At 41.3% G+C, this 21658-nt stretch overlaps 1 protein-coding gene across 3 annotated transcripts in view; it reads left to right on the forward strand.

Moving 5' to 3' along the window:
- Nucleotides 1–21658, forward strand: part of cacna1ea (calcium channel, voltage-dependent, R type, alpha 1E subunit a) — a 108901-nt gene that overhangs the window by 57399 nt on the left and 29844 nt on the right. For 2 of the 3 annotated variants that reach the window (XM_084922143.1, XM_084922144.1), the window contains exons 6-19: nt 9882–9985; nt 11263–11421; nt 12127–12317; nt 13371–13474; nt 14110–14225; nt 14458–14511; nt 16276–16317; nt 17477–17572; nt 17744–17953; nt 18358–18470; nt 18688–18800; nt 19671–19802; nt 21184–21253; nt 21436–21553. In XM_084922143.1, the coding sequence (XP_084778269.1) occupies nt 9882–9985; nt 11263–11421; nt 12127–12317; nt 13371–13474; nt 14110–14225; nt 14458–14511; nt 16276–16317; nt 17477–17572; nt 17744–17953; nt 18358–18470; nt 18688–18800; nt 19671–19802; nt 21184–21253; nt 21436–21553 (1622 nt within the window). The remainder of the gene's footprint in view (nt 1–9881; nt 9986–11262; nt 11422–12126; nt 12318–13370; nt 13475–14109; nt 14226–14457; nt 14512–16275; nt 16318–17476; nt 17573–17743; nt 17954–18357; nt 18471–18687; nt 18801–19670; nt 19803–21183; nt 21254–21435; nt 21554–21658) is intronic. The other variant, XM_084922145.1, reaches the window with a different exon arrangement.

Here is a 21658-nt window from a genome sequence, read left to right on the forward strand (position 1 = left end):
GCAGTTTATACTGCAGGCATCAGACTTTATTCTGACCGTTTCCTGCTCTGTTACTACTGCCGACCAGAAGGGAGAGCTAACGTGAGAGCTTCAAATTGATTTACATCAGTGAAGCCAACACCCTTAATATCAGCCAGCATGGGATGTGCTATTTGTTTCTCTCCATCTCTTCACTGTATTTCACATCTCGGCCCTCTTTCACTTGCTTTTGTTTCTTGGCTTTAGTTCAGTTTTCTTCAGTTTTTAATACATTTCTTAAGCTTTGCTCTTTAAATGATATTAATATGACAGATAAGTTGTGAACATACATCACTGCACCTGACTAACTGAAGGCTGCGAGCACAATCTGTCTGGTGTGTATTACTGTTACTCATGCGTATGAACCAAATGTGCCACTACTGCATGTCTTTTAGCCAGCAACACCGTATGTCTGCTTGGCATTCATGCACATGTTAGACGTAACTATATCAAACTGTCTCTCACACACACACACATATTCACACAGACGTGTCCTCTCCAGTCTTATTTTCCATCTGTTGTCTGATCGATTGATGAGTTCAGACATAGCAGGGGTGGATATGTCCCCCTGAGCTGTTACCGTGGTGACTGAGAACCCCGCCCCAGGTCAGGCTGTCACTGGCTCCAGTCCCGCTGCTACAGTCAGTCAGAAAAGGACAGAAAAGTGCAGATACACCTGTTTCTTTGTATGTTTATGTGCGTGAGTGATGGCAACACTCTTCTCTCACATTTCATTTGGCCTCTGTTTTAAAATAAACAAAGTGAAACATGATTACGATGAAGAAAGAGAGAGCAGTTAGTGACATTTGAATCCTCGCGCAGACGTGGTGTTTTACCTGTGATCTCATCCCGAGGCAGTGAATGATGATCATGATGCCGAGGAAGGTGACAGCCTAACAGGTTCTCTCTCTGCCCCTGTGTGCTCTCCCTCCTTCATCCTATAAAGACGATGAATGGGCTGCGAAACAAAGCCCGTGTCAGGGGTCTTTATGCAGTCCAGTCTAGTGTCTGATTAGAGACGATGAGGTGCTACAAGATCAAAGGGGTTCCTCTTTTTCAAGGAACTGAAGTCAAATGAAATTCAATTTGCAACTTAAAGTTACACAAACTGAGGGAGGGTCAGGGCCATTTCTCAGTTGTGACCTGGCAATTTGTCTTCACAAACTCAATTTTACTCAGACAAGCCTTTTACAAGAATTTAATTTTTGCTTGCAGTAAATCCTTTTCAGTCTTACATTTGTCTCTGAACGAGATCTGGTAAAAGACGCGATTGACAAACTACAAAGAGTACAGTCACAACTGAAGTCTCCTCAGATGATGTTCAGAATGAAATTGCATTTTTCAGAGGCAAACAGAAATGCACATGCAGCCGGTGGCAGCGCCGAGGACCTTACTTAGGATACAGTGAGAGAGGCTGAAACACACATGCTACCCACGTTACAAAACACCGGCTAAATCTGGACACTAATTTATATTTTGAGTGCATGAGTCATAAAGCAGAACAGTATAAATGTATTAATACATCAATAAAGATGTTACATTTTTAAAAATTTCATTGTTATTGGGCACATCTTTGCTGGGTTTCTGTGTCCAATTAGATTTGAGAGATGCTGTATAGCGATTTACATCACACCAGCAAATATGGCTGAATTTAATGGCTGAATATAGAACAAAGTTATTATTAAAAATGGAGGATTTATCCACTCAACATAGAATTGTTGTCTTAAATCCAAAGTAATTTTGGTGCTTTGTGGTTTGGGGCTTATTATAACTCCTTTTACAACATGAAACACACCGCGTGCCATTTCTAGGTTCTATGCTTCCTCCCCACCTAAGCAGCATACTCACAGGAACACTAGAGGTCCGTTAGCTTCTGACATATATGCCGTTAGTGTTTTGTTATTTTCTTTCATATTTCAAAGTGAAAAAAGAGGCTGAAGAGAAGATTTGTAACAGTCCAAATACAACCTGTGTCTGTGAATCTTGTTTTGACCACATCTTCTAAGAGGAGTCAGAATCAACAGTTATGTTGCCCAGAGAGGCTACTGAGATTAAACTGAGCCTGAATACAGACACTACGCTCACCTCTGGAGATTTTCACTTGTAGAAAACCGGCGTTTGATCTCTGCTGGAGTCTAAGCAAAGTACCTGACTAACAATTGACCGTGAATTTGCATTAGAAGATTGCTTTCAGTGTACTGTGGCGCTGTGGTTTGTAAAAAGCTATGAACTTCGACCTTAGATGCTGCTCGGTGTTTCTTAAGGGCACTCTGGTTTGTCGCTGTCAAAATGAAGTCAGTGTCAGTGGAGCTCCTTAAGCCATGTTGCTGTCACAGTTGTGTCACTGCCAGGAAGCAGCGTAGCACTGGCTTTGAGTCAAAAGGCAACCTTCAGCCCAAACACAGTATTTACTTCTTTATATTTGCGTCCATCTCAAAAGGAGCACTTGAAAAGTCATTGTAAGTTTGCTATTGTTGACACAGGGACTATATTTTTTATACTATATATAATTGTAATATGATAATACAGTAATTCCGATAATTATAATATTACAATATTATGATAAATACATTATAAAATTAATAATTTATAAAACATCCTATATTATAATTTACTGAGATGCACACACATGTGCAGCTCCCTGGATAAAAGCACCTTTGACAGCAACAGTAACTCCAATAACAAACTGTTACAACCAAAGTACGCAGAAGAGCATCTCTGAACGCACAACATGTCAAACCTTGACGCAGATGTGCTACAGCAGCAGAAGACCCCACTGGGTGCAACTCCTCTCAGTGAGGAACAGGAAACAGAGGCTCGTGTTCAGTTTTTTTTATTCGCTGAACTCAAATGACCTCCACGAGCACCAGATCTCAATCCAGGAGAGCACATTTGGGCTGTGTGAAATGGGGCGGTCGCATCACAGATGTGCAGTCGACAAATCTGAGGAACTGTGCGATGTTATTATGTCAGAATAGACCAAAACCACATTCATGTTTCCAGCACCTTGTTGATGGGTTCAACCGGGTACCAGTGAGGTGGACCTATTAAAGAAGTGTAGAAGCATAGAAGTATTTTTGCTGCATAAGACGTTTTTGTACACCATCAATACTTTTCATTGATGGTGTGATTTTAATCAATTTTACCAGCATCTACTGATACTCAAAACTTTCCCTTTATGACCTCCTTGTGAATTAAATGATAGTCATTTATAACAGGTGTATGTGACTGTGTGATGTAAAAAGTGTTGGTGACTCATGTCTGCAATGAGCTAAATTAACATCTCTCCTTCATTCACTCTCTCTCACTTTCTCTGACTTCTAACAGATGGCTACTGAGTCATTTACCATATTTATTATTCATTCTGGCCAAAGAGCAAACATTTAGCTAACTGACATATAAACCAATATGCAGGCTGATAAACCCAGGCCAGTATCTCAGGCTGTTGATTTAAGGAATAGTTACATTTGACCTTCCATCCTTCCTTCCTTCCTTCCTTCCATCCTCCCACCCACCCCTCTGTCCATCCGTCCGATCTTGCACAACAAATTGTGTTTCTTATGTGCGTGTGTTTGGGGTTCCTGCTGTTTTTCGGTGAGGAGGAAAGAGAATAAAAAGGACAAATGAGGGGGGGAGTTAAAAATGAGTGAGTACACTGTGGGAGGCACAGAGGCTTATATCAACTAAACCAACCAGAGCAGCACTGTAGGAGTTTTTTTTCATGCAATTCCTTCTTCTGCACACACCACCCACCACACTGTGAGCCTCGAGAGCAGCGGTTTTAATTGATTGTCCTGCAGAATCTTACATCTCCCTAAACAGGAACCCTGTGATGTATGTTTTTAAAAAATCACACTCAACTGTTCCTTCCTTCCTTCCACAGGTAATAATAATAATAATGGATTGCATTTATAGGACTGTGTTGTACTGTAACTATTGTTAGAGTTTTCACAAAGATTAAGACTCGTGCTCATGGACACATCAGCTGGGAGGATATTTGCTGGGAAAGCAGTTGGGTCTTACTTTAAGATGCTAGTTTTAATTAAGCTATTCTTTCAACATTTAGTGTAATGCACAAAATATGGCGTTAGTCTTCCTGCTGAGACAAAACTTTCTATATCTCATGTGTGCACTGTATTGTACTGCGTGAACTTAGTTGAAGCCTCTTCTGACAAATTCCCAGGTTCATTCCAGGAGACCAAAGAGGGAGAGATAATTTGGAACAAAGTGATTATACAGCTTGAAGCGTTAGAAAATAGCAACTGCATAACCAGCAGTGACGAAATAATTCAATAATTAACTGTGACAATAAAATAAAATCACAGCATCTGTTGCAATAAATCTGCTCATTTCCAGTAGCCAGGGTGCCTTATTAACTATTTGTTCTTGAGTAATGTTTAATACCCCTACAAAGAGCAAAATGGCAACAAAACACCTTCGGTATCTTAATCTTTGATTCATTTTTATTGTTTAATATCCAGTTTTCTTAGCTTCACCTCGTGCTATGTTTTCCTGTGTAGTGCTGCTGGAGTCTCTCCGCCTGATGCAATCTACTGGAATTTGTACACATGAAACATCGATGACTGTGTGCCGTACGCGCTATTCGTCTCTGTCGTGGAAGTAAAGGCAATCACGGCTATTCTGTATCCCTCAGCATTACAGAGGTCCTTCAGTTGACTTTAGGATGTGGCTGTGTCCAAAATCAGTCACTCCTCACTATTGAGTGGACTGTTTAGAGGTTGCCACTATGTAGTGGGGCGACCGTGGTTCAGGGGGTTGGGAAGCTCATCTTGTAACCGGAAGGTTGCCGGTTCGATCGGTTCGATCTGTCTGTCTTGGTCGTTGTGTCCTTAGGCAAGGCACTTCACCTGCCGCCTACTGGTGATGGCCACAGGGGCCGATGGTGCGATATGGCAGCCTCGCCTCTGTCATTCTGCCCCAGGGCAGCTGTGGCTGCAACTGTAGCTGCCTCCACCAGTGTGTGAATGTGAGAGTGAATGAATAATGGAATTGTAGAGGTCTTGAAAAGCGCTATATAAATGCAATCCATTATCATTATTATTATTATTATTATTATTAGTGTTGTCCAATAAGGAGAATAGTGGACACGGAGCATCCTACACTGGCATGAAGAGTAATTTCCAACTCCTCCTTATTACCCATGATGATAAATCAACATTTCGACCCAAACAGAAAATCCAGTTTGCACTTGCACGGAGTCAGATGTGCACAAAAAGGTCATAAGGAACACGTAAACTACATCAAACACTAACAGGAATAGGAAGTACCAACACGAAAGCCACACAAAGATCTAACCTTCAAAATAAAACATTAAAAAAATAAAACATTAAAAAAATATAAAAAATAACATTCCCACTGTGCAGTTAGATCGTGTTTCTGTGTTTCTGTGTTTCTGTTATTCTTAGTTAGTAGTTATCCACTTATTCTTCTTTCTTCCTGCTTCGCTCTGGTCAGCATGTCTCTCTGGTGTCTTGTTTTCAGTTTTACTTCCTCAGCAGTTTTGTGGTTATTATTCAGACCTGTGTGTCATTACCTTCCTGGAGCCAATTCCCTGATTACCTTCATGTGTATAAATAGTCCGGTCTTCTTTAGAGTCTTTGTCAGATTATCTCTGTCTTCGTTTGTGGGCATAGCTAGTTTGTGGCACTTGGCTCTAAAGGGATTTGTTCTTTCTTTCTGTAATGATTACAAATGCATATCTTACTTCAGCCCATGTATTCTCAGCAAATTGTTTCATGCGAGGCATGTAACGGAGAAGCACCACTGAAAAATACATTTTGATTATAAAGGATTTTTAGGGGAAAAGAGAGGTATTGCCTAAAAATAATGAAAAGAAATTAACTGTATTTTCTTTCTTTTCTCCCAGAGACCTTATATGGCACCATCATTCATCCTCCTCGTTTAGGATTTTTATGACTGGTATAAAATTCTCTGCAACTGTCACTGATCTTGGCTGACTTGAAGTAAAAACTGATGATAATCTCAAATCCTGGCAATGTATAGAAAATAATGCAAAATTAACTGTAGTTTACCTGAATTAATCAGTTAATCTAAAAATCTGATTTAGAGAAGGTTTAAATTTGTGTTCTTCAAGCACTCGTTTTATCAGAGCAGAGTGATTTTTATAGTTAACTTACTGAACAAAAATTCCAAAACTGTGCCAGCTATGAGTAAATGATTTCAAATAAAACCATAGACCCATCGTTCTTCTTTTAAATGGCAGATACTTTCAGTCAGAAGGATAAATACAGATGTAAATAACAGTGCTAATGACAGAGTAACCGGGCTCTGTGGAGCCATATTGTGCGTGCTTGCTTGAGGCACTTAAGGCCCCCGCAGACCCACACAGGTGTTTTTAGTTAACATGCTAATTACACCTGTATTGTTTTGCTTTTTTTTACTATAACAGTGTTACAAATGTAATGTAACAAAACCGTCAAGCACTAATAAAATGATGACAGTGTACCTATCCTAACAGGTGCAACAAAACTCACATGTCCATCAAGCCCAACTGGTAGACGCCCACACAGTCCTTAAAAGAGCTTTCATCAGTCAGCATAAGTGAAAACACCTGCGTGGATGCGCTGTGGGGTTTAAATGGAAGGAAATCATTAAAATCATGTTAATGTTCCTTGTAACACCTTTGATTTTCATGCTCTTGCTGTTGCAAAGGTTCATTTTGGAGAAATGGAAACGCTGTAAGTGAGGGATGGCTCTCTGAATAGTGTTAGAGGTGTTGCAGCGTCAAATAATGACACGTTACAATGAGCAAAATACAATATGGATTACTGTGTGTGTAACAGAGTCCACGGCAGACCTGATGACGTGCTCACGGTTGCCGTACACAATCACACGCTCGCAGCTTTCCAGCTCAGCCGACACTCCAACAACAACAACATGACATCAGTCCGCACAGAGGCGTGATTGCGGATGCCGTGCAGGTGCGTCCACCTTCCCTGCAGCAGCACCGCAGACCACGCCCTGCCACAATGTGTTGTACACATTTAAAGTTATTCCATAACACACAATCAATCATTTAAGAAAAATAAAAGAGGATTTTCTTGAATTCTTATTTTAACACACAAAACTGATCCTGTGACTCAAAAGCTGCAGACCGGTAATTAATGTCGTTACAATATCCAGGTGCGCTCACATCACATTCGTGAACAGCTCAACGGTGACACGGAGCATAAGCCACAACGTTATCAGTATCACGGCACGACAGCTGTCACGCCAGATTTGTCACGCAGCGGGGAGCTGTCACCTCTGCAGGGTATGTCATTGTTACTCACTTATCATGGCTGACAACTCTGACCAGGCCATCGGCTAAGTTCACTACAGTGCGTCTCATATAACGCTCGCAGACATGCTCAGAGTGAACGGACACGTTTTTCTGTCTGACAGATCCCAGTGACTAAAAGCGACTTTATTCGTTTTCAGAAACACCAGTCACCTTTCAGCTTTGAGCTGTCCCCGAGATCGGTTAGGTTGTCTAAAGATTTATTACAAGGGTAACCCAAACCCCCTTGTTGCCATAGGACCCCCTTCAGTTGTGGGTGTGGCTAGCCCTGTGAAAGGCTCCCGAATTAATTTTATTTGGAAATCTATTGAAAAAATAAAAGAAACTGCAGAATAACCAACACTTATTTGTGTTTGTTTTATTTCATCCTTTAACTCTGGACCACTTCATGGTGTTCATGAATAAAATGGTGACTAATACCACTAAAAATGAATATTCCTGCATTACCGAGAAGGAAGTCTACCGGGAGCTGCCAAACTCCTTCTTTGAGCCAAATCGGCCATGTGTTGTGCTTCCCTTGGCTGATTTAAATCTGCCACTTTCTGAGGCCAACCTTCACCTTCCTCATGTCCATCACGTAGGTGGTGCCAATGGCCAGACGGCTGTAATGTGCAATATGTCTGTAACAGTAATGAGTATAGCAGAGTATATTTTTTCCTAATAAATCTAATAACATATAGTTTAATTTGGTGCTGATATGTCTAGTTATTACCCAAAATATTGACTTACAGATGGCATTTTTTTTTATTTTTTAGCAGAGGAAGCTTCTATACATCTGAGTCTTAGCTCTAATGGCCTCAATCCATTTTCATACTACGAGTCATTTATTTTTGTATTGGTAGGCTTTAGCAGTAACTACCAGTATGCTTAGTATGGCTATAACATGTTATTTAGAAATGTTGTCTCAAAATCTAACAAACAAGCAAAGACTTTTACCCCAAAAATGGTTTTGGACTTTTCTAACTGTGGTTGCACCAAAGTCCCAGAACACAATCTAACTTCTGCAAATGGCTGTTGCTGCAAAACGGAGCCTGGGACGTCCTCTGAATATCAGCGGACTGAATGAGAAAGCCATTTTTAGAGCCTTCATCGCCATAACAGTTAAAGAGCAGTCAGGACTGATGGTCTGAAGAAAGACGGAAAGATGAGGGAGGTCGAGGATGAAATGACGGCGGTGTCAGGAGGGAGCGAGTGATTGGATTAAAAGGAGGGAAGGAGACGAGAGAAAACAGGAATAATCAGCGCGTTAGTGAGCTGTTGAGACTGGGATGAGGAGGGAGTGGCTTCAGGTGTGAATGCAGTTCTATTTCTATATCTGCGTGGATGACGGGGAGCTATTTTAATCCTTCTCTCGTCTCCTCGTCCCCCATCTCTTTATCTTTTTTCTTTCTTTTCATAATTAAATCAAATGACACTCCTTGTCTTCTAACAGTACAGACCGAACTAATTCTCACCACTCGATCACAGAAATGTAATTGGGTCTGTGATGCTGCGTTTCTAGCTGTGTGATAATCAAGTATGCAATTACTGTTGAGCAAATTACAGCACATAAAGATGATACCATAAATCATCTGTGATAATCCACCTATCAGTTTGCTTAGTTCGTCTATGTCTTTACTTTTTGATCATAAGTACGGTCCTGAAATAAAATGCTGTATCACTCTTCCCTTAGCGAACCTATCGTCTAATCCCCTTGCACTGCTTTTCTTTTGTTTATACCTCACTTCTTCATCCTTCTCTGCCTCCCACTCTGCAGGCATCAAGGTGAAAGTGGAATAAATAAGTGCTCAGGTCGGTGGACAACGTAAAAACAGAATGAATCAGAGGTGGAGTATAATTGGGAAGGTGGTTGAATGGCAGGTAGAGGGGGAGAGGAGGGAGGGAGAGGTTTAGGGATGAAGGGCAAGATATGAGGATAGAGAGAAAGGGGAAGCAGGAGGGCACACTAATGAGAGACCAGGGGTGAGATTACCAGACACGACTTTTTTTCTTTCTTGTCATTTTGAGGACTGAAGGCCACAGAGGTGTTTTTTTTTTTAGAGAGAAAACAAGACAAACAAAGTGAAAATGAGACCTGTGAAGGGCTTTGTGTAGAGCATAAAAGGCTGGCGTGTTTGTAACGTGTGCGTGTCCACATGTGTGTCCGCGAGCTTCGCGTCCCTGCAGCCTGAGGGTGTCCTGCCTTCTCCTGATGGAGCTGCTTTCTTTGTTCTCCCCCTAAATAGCAGTTGTCACGGCCGTCCTCCCACACAGAGGGAAAGAGCCAAAAGTCCCCCAAATAATCATTGTTGTTGTTTCTCCTCTGTGTTCTTCGCCTGCCGGAGACCCTCTCGTCATCACAGTCGCTATCTAAGCGCCGCAGCCGTCCTCCGACACTGTGCGCGCTGGCCTCGTGTTTTTATTTTTCGACACGGCTCCGCGCAGCCTACAGAGCATGAAATTGTGGTATTAATGTGCATCTGCGAAACAGTGACAGTCCTGTTCTTTCTCTTTGTCTTCTGTTTGTGTGGGTTTACACATGCACACGCGTTTGCTCGTTAAGGATCCTGGCTGCAGCAGGGGCACACATGAACATCTCAGTGGACTTGAGGACGTTGAGAGCTGTGCGAGTACTTCGACCTCTCAAGCTGGTCTCGGGCATCCCCAGTGAGTCTCACGTATACTAAATCAATGTGCTGTTGTTGTCCTTTTCATCTGGATCTATGTATGTGCAGGCTGTTTGTGATAAAGAGGATTAATGGGTAAGCTTAAGCAAGTGGCAAAATAAAAGCAACCCCGTTATTGGCAAATACTGATATTTGGTATCAGCATAAGGACAGCTGTTGTTTTTATTTAAGGTATTGCCTCAGAGCCTTCTGGAAAACTAATCAATAACATTGTAACAGTCAAACAAGAAGCACTCAGAGAGCACAAACCTCCACCAAGGCAGCTCGCTTACTTTTAAGGGAATAGTACAGTGTCCTGTTTTGTATGTAAGCATTATGTAGGAGTAGGTAACAGATAACAGCTATAACTGCACGTGAATGACTTGAGCTTATTTTATAATATTAAACTACAATTTATTTCTAGCTAACTAGGCAGCTCATTCGTTCTCTTCACAGAACTTTCTTTAAAGATATGACACATTTTGGGATCAATTTGAAAGAAAGGCAGGTGTAAAATGTCAAAGGTGAGGTCAAAGGTCAAATGTGATATTTAGAATCTCCACATACTAGTATCATTTCCTAATATAGCCAATAAACCAAAGGCAGCAGCACTTTAGGGAAAGTTTAAAAATTAAAAGACATTTTCTGGAAATGTTGACCTTGAAGAAGAGGTCAAAGGTCAAAAGTAACACGATACTTAAAATCACCACATTATCGCTGTCCCTGTATCCATATGTGTTGTCATTTTAAATCGCTCTATGTTAGCATTATCATCACTTTGACTTTAAGATCAATCTATTGACCATGCAGAAGAGGTCAAAGGTCAAATGTGACATAATATTTTAAATCTCTATACAATACTTCCTACATGTTGACAACACACACTTGTAAAAATCATAGTTTAACTTCTCTTTATTTTCCACAATAAATCATTTAGTTGAGCTTGATTAGTAGATGTCAGCGAAAATTTGAATTATTATTAACATCGCCCCCCTCAACACCCGTACAAAGTTTTATTAGTTTTATTATGTTTACAAATACAAAGAGCTACATGCACACACACAAACAATAGCAGAAGCATAACCTCCTTCTTTCAAACATAATTTATGTCAACAGATTTGCAACTTTGTGGCGATTTTTCACTAAAAAGAAGTCCAAAAGGATTTTATGAGAAGCTTTAAATTGTTGTGTGTGTGTGTGTGTGTGTGTGTGTGTGTGTGCGTGTGTGTGTGCGTGTGTGTGTGCGTGCGTGCGTGCGTGCGTGCGCTCTCCCTCCAGGTCTGCAGATAGTCTTGAAGTCTATAATGAAGGCCATGGTCCCTCTGCTACAGATTGGTCTGCTACTCTTTTTTGCGATCCTCATGTTCGCCATCATCGGTTTAGAGTTTTACAGCGGCAAACTCCACTACAGCTGCATCCCGAAGCCTGGGATCCTGGGTACAGACGCTCAGAGTTCATCTTTGTTTCACATATGTTAGTTACTTATGGTCCAGTGACTTATCTCTTTCACTGTTTGCTATTTGGCTATTGTCTATAAGAAGCCATTGCATTTTCTATCCAAGTAACCTATAGGTCTGTTACTCAGTTGTACACACATGAACATAGGGATATTTATGCGCATACACAGGGTTGGTTTTTTTACCTCATTTCTGAAAGTATTAAGATATGTTATTTATATATCTTTGAATGTCAAAGAGACGACATTGTCTCATGGATAAGTTGTGTTTGTGTACAGCAGTCTCATGCATGTTTATGCACTTCTTTAGGTCGTAGCTCTGTACTCACAATCACAAATGCATACACACATGGGCACAGACACACACCATACTAGGCTGCACCTGGAGATGTGATCAAACCAAACCCTCTTCTGTATAATTAAACCCAACAATGCAGGCTGGCACAATGGCTCATTGTACATTCATAGGTATCATTAACCTCCGAGCAGCTCCTGTCACACACGAGCTGAATGGACAGTTTGATAACACAGACATACTCGAGTATTTTGTGGTCAGATTACTGGAAAGTGGACATTGATTGGTTTAAGCGTTTCATGCTAAATCCTAAAGTGGACCAGATCAGGTTTTTCACTTTCACTTGTCTTACTGTGGGTCTGTTTTTCTCACTTTTCATCTCTCTCTTCAGAGAATGAGACTATGGACTCATCTGAGGTCGAGTTTCCGTGTGGCGTGCGTAAATGTCCCGCCAAATACACCTGCAACGATACCTGGATCGGGCCCAATGATGGCATCACGCAGTTTGACAACATCCTGTTTGCTGTACTCACCGTCTTCCAGTGTATCACTATGGAAGGATGGACCACTGTACTCTACAATGTAAGACAGCTAACATGCACGGCTCTGCCATTCATAGTATTTTGCTGGATTGCTGCAAATTATTAAAGCATAGCAGTAGTTTGTTACAATTCAGACTCCATTAACCTTAATGAACAGAAAGCAGCTTTAGCTGCAGGATGTTAATGACTGCTAAGTGGATGTTTGCGACCTCTGATGTAGTTTAGCTGCGGATGGAGAATATGGGGGAATATGTTAGTAGGAGATGATTGCAAAGAGCTACGTTGGTTTTCCTTAGTTCTCATCCTGGCATTTTAAGACCTCTGGACCTCCTGTGAGTGTTGTGAGTTGTCTCAAAAGTTTAATCTATAAATAACGACTCTAACCTCTGTTATGTGTCCCGCTTACCATTATTTTTATTCTGTTAGTAATTGAATAAAAACAATGGCGAGCAGGACAGTTTGTGTTTTTCTTCAATATGAAGAACACTAAAAGAAAGGATGCATGACATGCACAGCCTTTAATTGTTCATTTTTGCTTGTATGCTTTTGCTTTTATCTCAGTAAAGCAAAACGCACGCTGCTGTGCCAGGGTGCAATTTGCGGTCAGCTGCCTGCTCTTTCAGTTTTTATTGAGATGGATGGAGGCATACGATTTGCCAGACTGATTGCATTATGTCGTCTAAAGTGATGGTGAATGAGCTTTACCGATGAGTGAGGACCGGCAGAGGACAGAAAAGGATGACATCAGCGCTACTGTGCTGCTGAAAGTGATAAGCGGACAGTGAAGACGTCCTGGGGTTTAAGAGAAATATGCACCTGCGCTGTGTACGCAAAAACTAAAGCCACTTGAATAAACAGCAGTTATGTTGTCATGCTTAGGTCCTGGTGCTATAAAATAAAGAAACAACGTGTTATCTAATGATGTCCAAGAGAATAACCCCCACAGATCTATGGACACAGTATCTGTATCGGTTCCTTGCCTGCAGACCTGAACCTTACACCTGTGTCTTTCTGCTGTCTTTCCCTGTGGCAGCATGGGTCATGCTCCAAGCTGTCTTGAACTAGCTAAGATTTTTATATATATATATTTCAGACCGACGATGCCTTGGGCCCCAGATGGAACTGGCTTTACTTCATCCCTCTAATCATCATCGGCTCCTTTTTTGTCCTGAACCTGGTGTTGGGAGTCCTCTCTGGGTAGGTCCAGTGCCATTTTAATCTGTCGTGGGTTCAGCCTGTTCCATCACTGATGTAAATTTAAGGGGATTTTTCTTTTCTTTTAATTCACTGGCTTTTTTACTTCTCGTCCTCTATCAAATAGTTGTGAGCTAGAAGAAAGAAGTGTCATCAGCAAACAGCCAAATTAAAGATTTAGAATAGAAAATGAAATTAAAATGACATCTTCCTGGTTCAAGTAAGCGTTTAGTCAGTCTACACACTACATTTGTTTAGAGTTACTGTGTAGTTTGCTAACAGACGCAGGTTTAGGGCTCTGGTGTTCTACATCTGTGTTGGCCTCGTCGTTCCCTGAGATGGGCTGCAGCCATACAGCCAGCTCGGTTTGTTTGTTGATTTAAGATGAGTTAGACTTGCTTTGTTCACCGATAAATAGAATTACTGACAAACTAGCTGCTGCCAACTCAAACCGTTTCACTAGGCGCTGTCTATGCAAGTTAATTAGTTTTACAGAAAGGTCAGTTCAGGATCCATTGTCATTATCTCCACAGGGAGAGAGAAGAGATTAAGTTCAAGACAACAATAGCTTTTTCTTCGAGAGGAATACTGCATCCCTGTGGCCTTTAAAAGTGTGCCTCATCTGTTTGCTTCTGCAGAGAATTTGCCAAGGAGAGAGAGAGAGTTGAAAATCGCAGAGCGTTCATGAAGCTGAGACGCCAACAGCAGATTGAGAGAGAGCTCAACGGCTATCGGGCCTGGATCGACAGAGCAGGTGGCTTTAGTCCCAGTCACAGATGAACTTTTCCTCAATGAGAAATAAAAATAATCATTTCTTTCATCTTCTATAATCCTGTCAGTTGTGAACCATGGGAGGTATTCGATGCAACATATAAGCGTTACGTTTTGCAACAAAAACGCTGTAAATACATCACAACAGATGGCGGTAGAGCTCCTTTATGTGAACCATCAGCTGCTCAGTTCTGACCATACTGTTTTTTTTATAGAGGAAGTTATGCTTGCAGAGGAGAATAAAAATCCAGGACCTTCTGCCCTTGATGGTAAGTCAACAGGGATCTTTGTTCTTCCTGCTATTGCAGTACATCCTAAAGCAGATATGCTTTAAAAAATGTAAGCTATTATCTTTTGCACTGCGGATCGGCTTTAGATTGGCACACACTGTTTAAGATTCAGACATAGGAATAAGAAGTCTTTCCAGTGAAATGTATTTCTTTTCATTGTGTTTGTTCATTTTTGGCTTCTATTGTGGCTCAAGCTGATCCAGACTGTTCACTGTGATAATGACTTTGTTCTTGCTTATGGAAGAACTCCTAATATCTTTAGTAATCCTCTGATTTTTCATTGCCAGCATCCAGTCAAAGTTTCAGTTTGTATATGTTTCAGTTTATGAATAAAATAATGACATGCTTCTTAACTGTTACTATGCTGAGTTAGCATTTACTCAGAAATATCTCAAAAGCATAAATATAAGAGATGGACATGGCCTCTTGATCTGAAAACCGATGACCTTTGACGTGCATTCTTTTTAAACTCATCTGATTGCAAATTATATGATGCAGGATTTACAATACTGCGTTTGTGTGCGTTTGTGTAGGTATTTACCTACACAGAGTTGTTTGTGTGCAGTCCTCAAAAAACAAAAGAAAGAAAGAAAACAGCATGCAGCTCACCAAGGACGATGCTGACTGGCTGACAACATCAGGGATTAGAAAACTGCTGCGGTGATTGTTTGTTACGCTCATTTCATTTAAGCTTTTCGTTTGTTGTAATTTTGCTCCACGCTGCAGCTGGCTGAAGAACCAATGACAGCACAGGCAGCAGCAGCTCACAGACTGGTTGTTTGTGACACTCCAGGCTGGTGACAGCAATCAGTAGTCAGCAAAGTTGAACTTAGGCAAATACGAACACAAACGCAGTGCCGTAAATCCTTTATCCTTAAGATAGACTCTACATTCTTGCTGTGTGACCTCCTGTTATATATGGACTCAACTGCAAGTTTAAAAACTTTTGACTGACGAGGCACTGCTGCATTAGCGCGCAGCGCTCCATTTGCTCGTCACGTCTGATTTAAAGAGACAAAGATGGCCTAAAACGCTCATTTTGAGGTTTCAAAACAGGACTTCAAGAATCAGTGTGTGTCCGTCTTTTATATACATGCAGTCTATGCTCAAATGTAGCTCACCAGTTTTGATGATCACCTGACTTGAGCACCATCAGCATCTGAAAATTCAAATTGCTGTAGTTAATAGCTGGTTACCAAATACCTGTGAAAATAATAATACTAATAAATTAAGTTAGTGCTCATGGTAAACATAATGCTTTGTTAAGATCAATAGGTAAGTTTGCATGCACAAAGTAAAATGAGGAAAAGGTTGGTTGAGCTTTCTTGTCAAAGCCTTAAATGATGCTGTGATGTATTATTAGATCCTGAAGAATATCAGGGGATCAGGATGTACCATAAAACATCTTTTTATGCCATTATGTCATTATGAAAATGTACCGAGCTGACTTTAGCCTTAGGCTGACATTAAATAGGTGGAACCCATCTTTATATCTACTTCTAAGTACGCAGCACAGTGTAGAAGTTCAGGATGTGTTGCTGCTGTCGTGCATTTGTAGAAATTACTTGTATCATATCATCTGTCTCAACAATTGCCACACAGAGAGCACTGATAGTGTGAAGCTTGTCATTAGATACAGTGCCCAACGGATAGCTTAGTGCTGCTCTGCCTCTGACCCTCTCAACACTACTGTGACCTTTACTCACTGCACTAGCATTTTATTAAATGTTGATTGATTGGCAGCTCTCAGGAGGCTCCCAGAGTGGAGTACAGGTGGTGTCTATGGTGAGAACCGTTCTCTCTTCTGCACTTTGCGTAACCCACTTCTTACCCCATTTTACCACACACAAGCACAAACACACACATGTGCGGCCACTAATAAGCAGAGAAACAAACTCTTAGAGAAAGGAAAGAAAATCCTTCAAGGATGTTCTTCTACAAAGACACAGTGGCTACATTTAATTGTGCAACAGTAACCTGTAGCAGAAACACACAGCGGCTGCAGCTGCTGTGATAACAATAAATGCAGATGCTCTTATAGCTTTGATTAAAAAGAAAGGTGGTGCACAGCAGTTGCCTTAGCAACCACCAGTCTCAAAATGCAGCGTATGGATGTGTGACTGAGCGTGTGTGTTTTGGCAGGACTCTGTCTGCTAGAGTCTGGTCTGCCATTAGAAAACACTGCTGTGTGTGCGTCTGCGTGTGTGCGTGGTTTATTAAAAAGTCCCCAAGCAAATATTGCCTGCAAGTAGATTCAGAAACCACAACACAGAGGAAAGGTGTGTGAAGGTGTAGGATAAGATGAAAAGGTAATCATAAACACATCCATCAGTGAAAAAGGTCAAAGCAGGCTCATCACGTCCACTTCCAGCATGTGTGCGCTGCACGGCGTGTGTGTGTGCTTGTGCTGTACGGGAGCACTCGGTAACGGCTCAAAAAAGAGGAATGCATGGACTGTTAAGCAGCCTCGGAGCATGGTTTGCCATGATGAAGAAGCATCCGAAGATTTGCATTCAGCTTTTTGGATCATTGCACCAACATTAAATGATCATTTTTGTCTCATTTAGCTGCAGCGTTATTGAGCTGAATTTGCCCTTTTAGCTGAAACTTCACAGACTGTAGCTTGACATGCATTTTACTCTCACTTTGATTTCTTCTTATTTTCATTCTTTTCATTGCATACTTGCATAATGCCTTGGTCCAACTATGGACATTGTTTTTTTAAACATGAGGGTGGTTATGCACAAGGCAGTTTAGGGGTGTTGTTAAGAATTCCTCCACTCAAAATATTCAGTTCAGTGCAAATCGTTAATTCTGTTTTCTGGCCACATTCACCCAAAATCAGCCTTGTGTCGCTGCCCTCACAGTATCATTTCTCAAATTTGACACGTGCAGCTTGAACAGGTTGTTCTGGGACTGTTTTACATTTCTGCTCTGTCTGCAGTGCTGAAGCGAGCCACCACCATCAAGAGGAGAGGCATGGATGTGGTGCGTCAAGGGCAACCAGGGGAGGAACAATATGGTGACATCTCCTCTGTGGGTGAGTGGGAGTGCGCAAAGGCTCAGACATATGGGCACAGAAAGTCGAACACCAGCAGGTGCACGCTGAGCCCTGCTGCAGTTTTAAATACAGATTTTTCTAAGACTCAGAGTGGGAACATGCTACACTGGATCTATTCGACCGCAGTTTGTCTCCCTGTCCCCCCCCAAGGCATCCCCATGACCAGAACGAGTATCCGGAGCACTAAGCGAGGTCCGACGGCATATTTCCGCCGTAAGGAACGTCTCCTGCGCATCTCCATCCGCCGCATGGTGAAGACACAGACTTTCTACTGGACTGTGCTCGGCCTTGTGGCTCTCAACACACTGTGTGTAGCCATTGTTCACCATAACCAACCCTTATGGCTCTCCAACTTTCTCTGTGAGTCGCAACTCATTGTGGTAGCATTTTGCAACATGAGACGTGCTCAGGAAGTCAGTCATTTGTCCGGCTTAAAATCTTTCACTGTCCAGTTTTAAAAGCAAAGGTTGACTTTGCTCCAAATAATGAAAACGTACAAATCTACAACTAAGAAAAAAGAGGAAAATAACAGACTGTAGCTAATAAAAACGACAGCTCTTCACTACAAACTTCCACTCACAGCCAGTGACAGTTATAGTAAACATGAAACGACGATTCTTTGTTTTATTTACAAGAAAAGAAGCCATCAGTGTAAGTTAAATACAACCTAATCATTCAACCTAGGCATTAATTAAATCTTCTCAGTCACTGCATTCGGTGGTGGAGAGCACTGATTGACATAACTTTGTTATTTACGTTTCCAGACTATGCAGAGTTTCTGTTCCTCGCTCTGTTCCTGACTGAGATGCTCCTTAAGATGTACAGCTTGGGCCCACGTCTTTATTTCCACTCCTCCTTCAACTGCTTTGACTGCAGCGTCAGTACTCCGCCTCCCTCTATTTGTGTCTAAGAAAATTCAGATGCTTGCGTTTTTAAACTGTGCCGCATCAGTCCTCTCTTCACGTCTGTCTCTGCACCGTGTTTGCCTCTCCTCTTCTCCTCTTCATGACCGTAACATCTGTCCACTTCTCCTTTTTTTGATCAATACGCTGCTCTTTGTAAACTCGCTGTAACTTGCCTGCATGTCTCTTTAGGTCATTGTTGGCAGCATCTTTGAAGTGCTGTGGGGTTTCTTCAGGCCTGGCACTTCCTTTGGCATCAGCGTCCTGCGTGCACTGCGTCTGCTGAGGATCTTCAAGATCACCAAGTTAGTCCTGCAGGTTTCCTCACACGTCGCCATCTGTTGAGATTTTATATTATTTGCATTTCCCTGTTGACCAAAGACTAGCAGTATTAGTAACATGTGGGTCCCTTGTAGAGCAGAGCGATATGACCAAAAATATTTATCACGATATACATTTGAAAATTTGCGATAACGATATAACTGACGATATAATTGACACCAGACAAAATACTTTACAACTCCACAACTTTATTAGTTAAAAAAACTCCATCAATGTATTTTCACTTAAACAAGCAGCTGTTTTTTTATGTGCATTAAAGTTATATAAAAATGTAACAGTGCAAATGTAAATCACTTGCTGACAGTTTAACCAAAAGGCATTTCCAGTGGAAATTGGCCGACATATCCTCAGCATAACCATGTATAATATCCACAAAACTTAAAAAGAGGTTATACACACACAATACGGTAACATTATGTTGAAGCGCAGTACGTATCACTCCGCGAGGCTCCTGCCTACGATAGCCGTAATGCTCCGACAATCCATCAAGCGTCAAACATTTGACAGATTTTCGAGCGCCGTGTACATAAAATCGTTTCGAGGTCAGTAAACACAACCAGAGTTCAAACATAAGGCTCACGGGATTATAAGGGGAACTGTCGACTTTCAGAAAAATCCAAGGATTGATTTTAAGTGTGCCATATTTTCCAAACAACACTGTAATAAAGACGGCCCGCTAGCACGCTCTACCAAAAATAGTGCTTTGTTGTGTATCTGACGGACGAAAGCTAAACCAGTTCCACACCACTGAAGCTGCAGCATTTTTACAAACCAGTTCTGGTTCATCTGTTTTTATCTCCTTTACACTGATGTGGTGTTTGATTGCTTTCAAGGTACTGGGCGTCTCTGAGGAACCTGGTCGTCTCTCTGATGAACTCCATGAAGTCCATCATCTCCCTCATATTCCTTCTCTTTCTCTTCATCGTTGTCTTTGCCCTCCTTGGCATGCAGCTCTTCGGTGGAAGGTAAGACTCCACATAGATTCATAGATTTGTTTAAAGTCGACCTATAAAACTTCTTCTCGTGATCTGTCATTTATATACTTTTAAAGGATAGAAGCTTATATTAAACATGGCAGGAGTTTCTAAAATCAAGCTTATTTTACAGTAATCCCTCTGAGACCAGAGATAAGCCTTCAGACTGCTATAAACAGTCTGTTTCGGACTGTTGTTTTTTACCAATCACGGAGCTTTCTGACGTCATAGCCATTTCAATCGTCTGCTGTTGAAACCTTGTTTGTGAGGGGCGGCCAATGAGAAGAAAGATGGCTTAAGGGAGAGGAAGTAGAATAGCTTGCTTCAGGCTGTGGATCAGCAGACCGGCTGCGTCATGTCCCATCAGAAGATAACAAGGATCATTTTTGAGCAGTGAATCATGCAAAGCAGCTGTGCCCAAGCTCAAGAACAAAGATATGGAGTTGAAATGAGAATAATAGAACCTCTTTAAGTAAAATTCACATTTTATAGTAATTCAATTAAAGTAAATTCACGTTCACAAACATAATAATAAGGATGAAGCAGACTTCATGGTGTAGTAGATTCTTATTTATTGAACTGAGAAGACAATAAATGCAATAGATGCTCCTGTTCACAGTTGTTTTTATTATACCAAGACACTGTGTGAGCTCAGTAGAGATTTAAGACTCTACATTTGACACACACACACACACACAGACACACAGCTATTGTTTCTGGTTTCCCCCTGAGTCAAAGGCCCTTTGCCACAAGCTTTTTCCTCATGAAAAGCTGGCTGAGGTAGACAAGCATGTCCTTGTGATGAACTGGCCTCTAGAATTCAAAACTGAGAAGACAAAAACATAAAAGTCTGTTAGCCAGACTGTCATACCTTGGATTGTCATTTGTAGACTGATTTTTATGCCTCTGCACAGGCAGCCGTTATGGCTAGATTCATTCACGTTTTCGAGTTATTCATCTGGCTCAAACATCCTGTCAAAATTAAGGACAGTTTAATTCCGGTTTTTGTTTTGTTTTGTTTTTGTACCAAATCTTAATACCAGCCACCCAGAGGGGTTTTATATTGTAAGGTAAACAGTAATTCTGAGAAAACCCCAATAGGGAGACAACCCCCTGTGAGCAAGCACTTGGCGACAGCGGGAGGGAAGAACTCCCTTTTAACAGGAAGAAACCTCCAGCAGACCAGGCTCAGGGAGGGGCGAGGTGAGGGAAGGTTTAGTGGGAGAATTATTCACTGATTGTCACACAGTTTCACACAATGGTCTAATAGTAATGGAACATCCCAAAGGTCCAAATTAAAATTTGGGCAGACATGGGGATAAATGTATCAGTATCAGAGTACTTGATTATAAATGTCACGTATTTTTTACAGGTTCATCTTTGAAGACTACACTCCGACAAACTTTGACACTTTCCCTGCAGCTATCATGACCGTCTTTCAGGTCTGCAAATGAACCTAACAGTTTCTACTTTCAACACAGCTTTTACACATTTGTTTATTACTATTAATCAAAATATATAGGAAAATCACTTTTAAGTATACATTTTGATAAATGTGGACCTAGAGGTGATTCATCAGCAAAGCTCTGCATGGCTGTGTGCTGCTGTGGGTGTGTTTTCACAGATCCTTACCGGAGAGGACTGGAACGAGGTGATGTACAACGGTATTCGCTCCCAAGGTGGAGTAAAGTCTGGCATGTGGTCTTCTGTCTACTTTATAGTTCTCACCCTTTTTGGAAACTGTATCCTTCATGCTAAAAATAACAGACAGCCTGCTGTTATTATGTATCGTAGGTTTATTCTAATGTTTCTTAATTGCACCTGAAATTGTAGCCATTTTTTCCATC

Source organism: Perissodus microlepis, chromosome 23, assembly GCF_051167445.1.
Source record: "Perissodus microlepis isolate ML-2025 ecotype Zambia chromosome 23, ASM5116744v1, whole genome shotgun sequence".
Classification (NCBI taxonomy): domain Eukaryota; kingdom Metazoa; phylum Chordata; class Actinopteri; order Cichliformes; family Cichlidae; genus Perissodus; species Perissodus microlepis.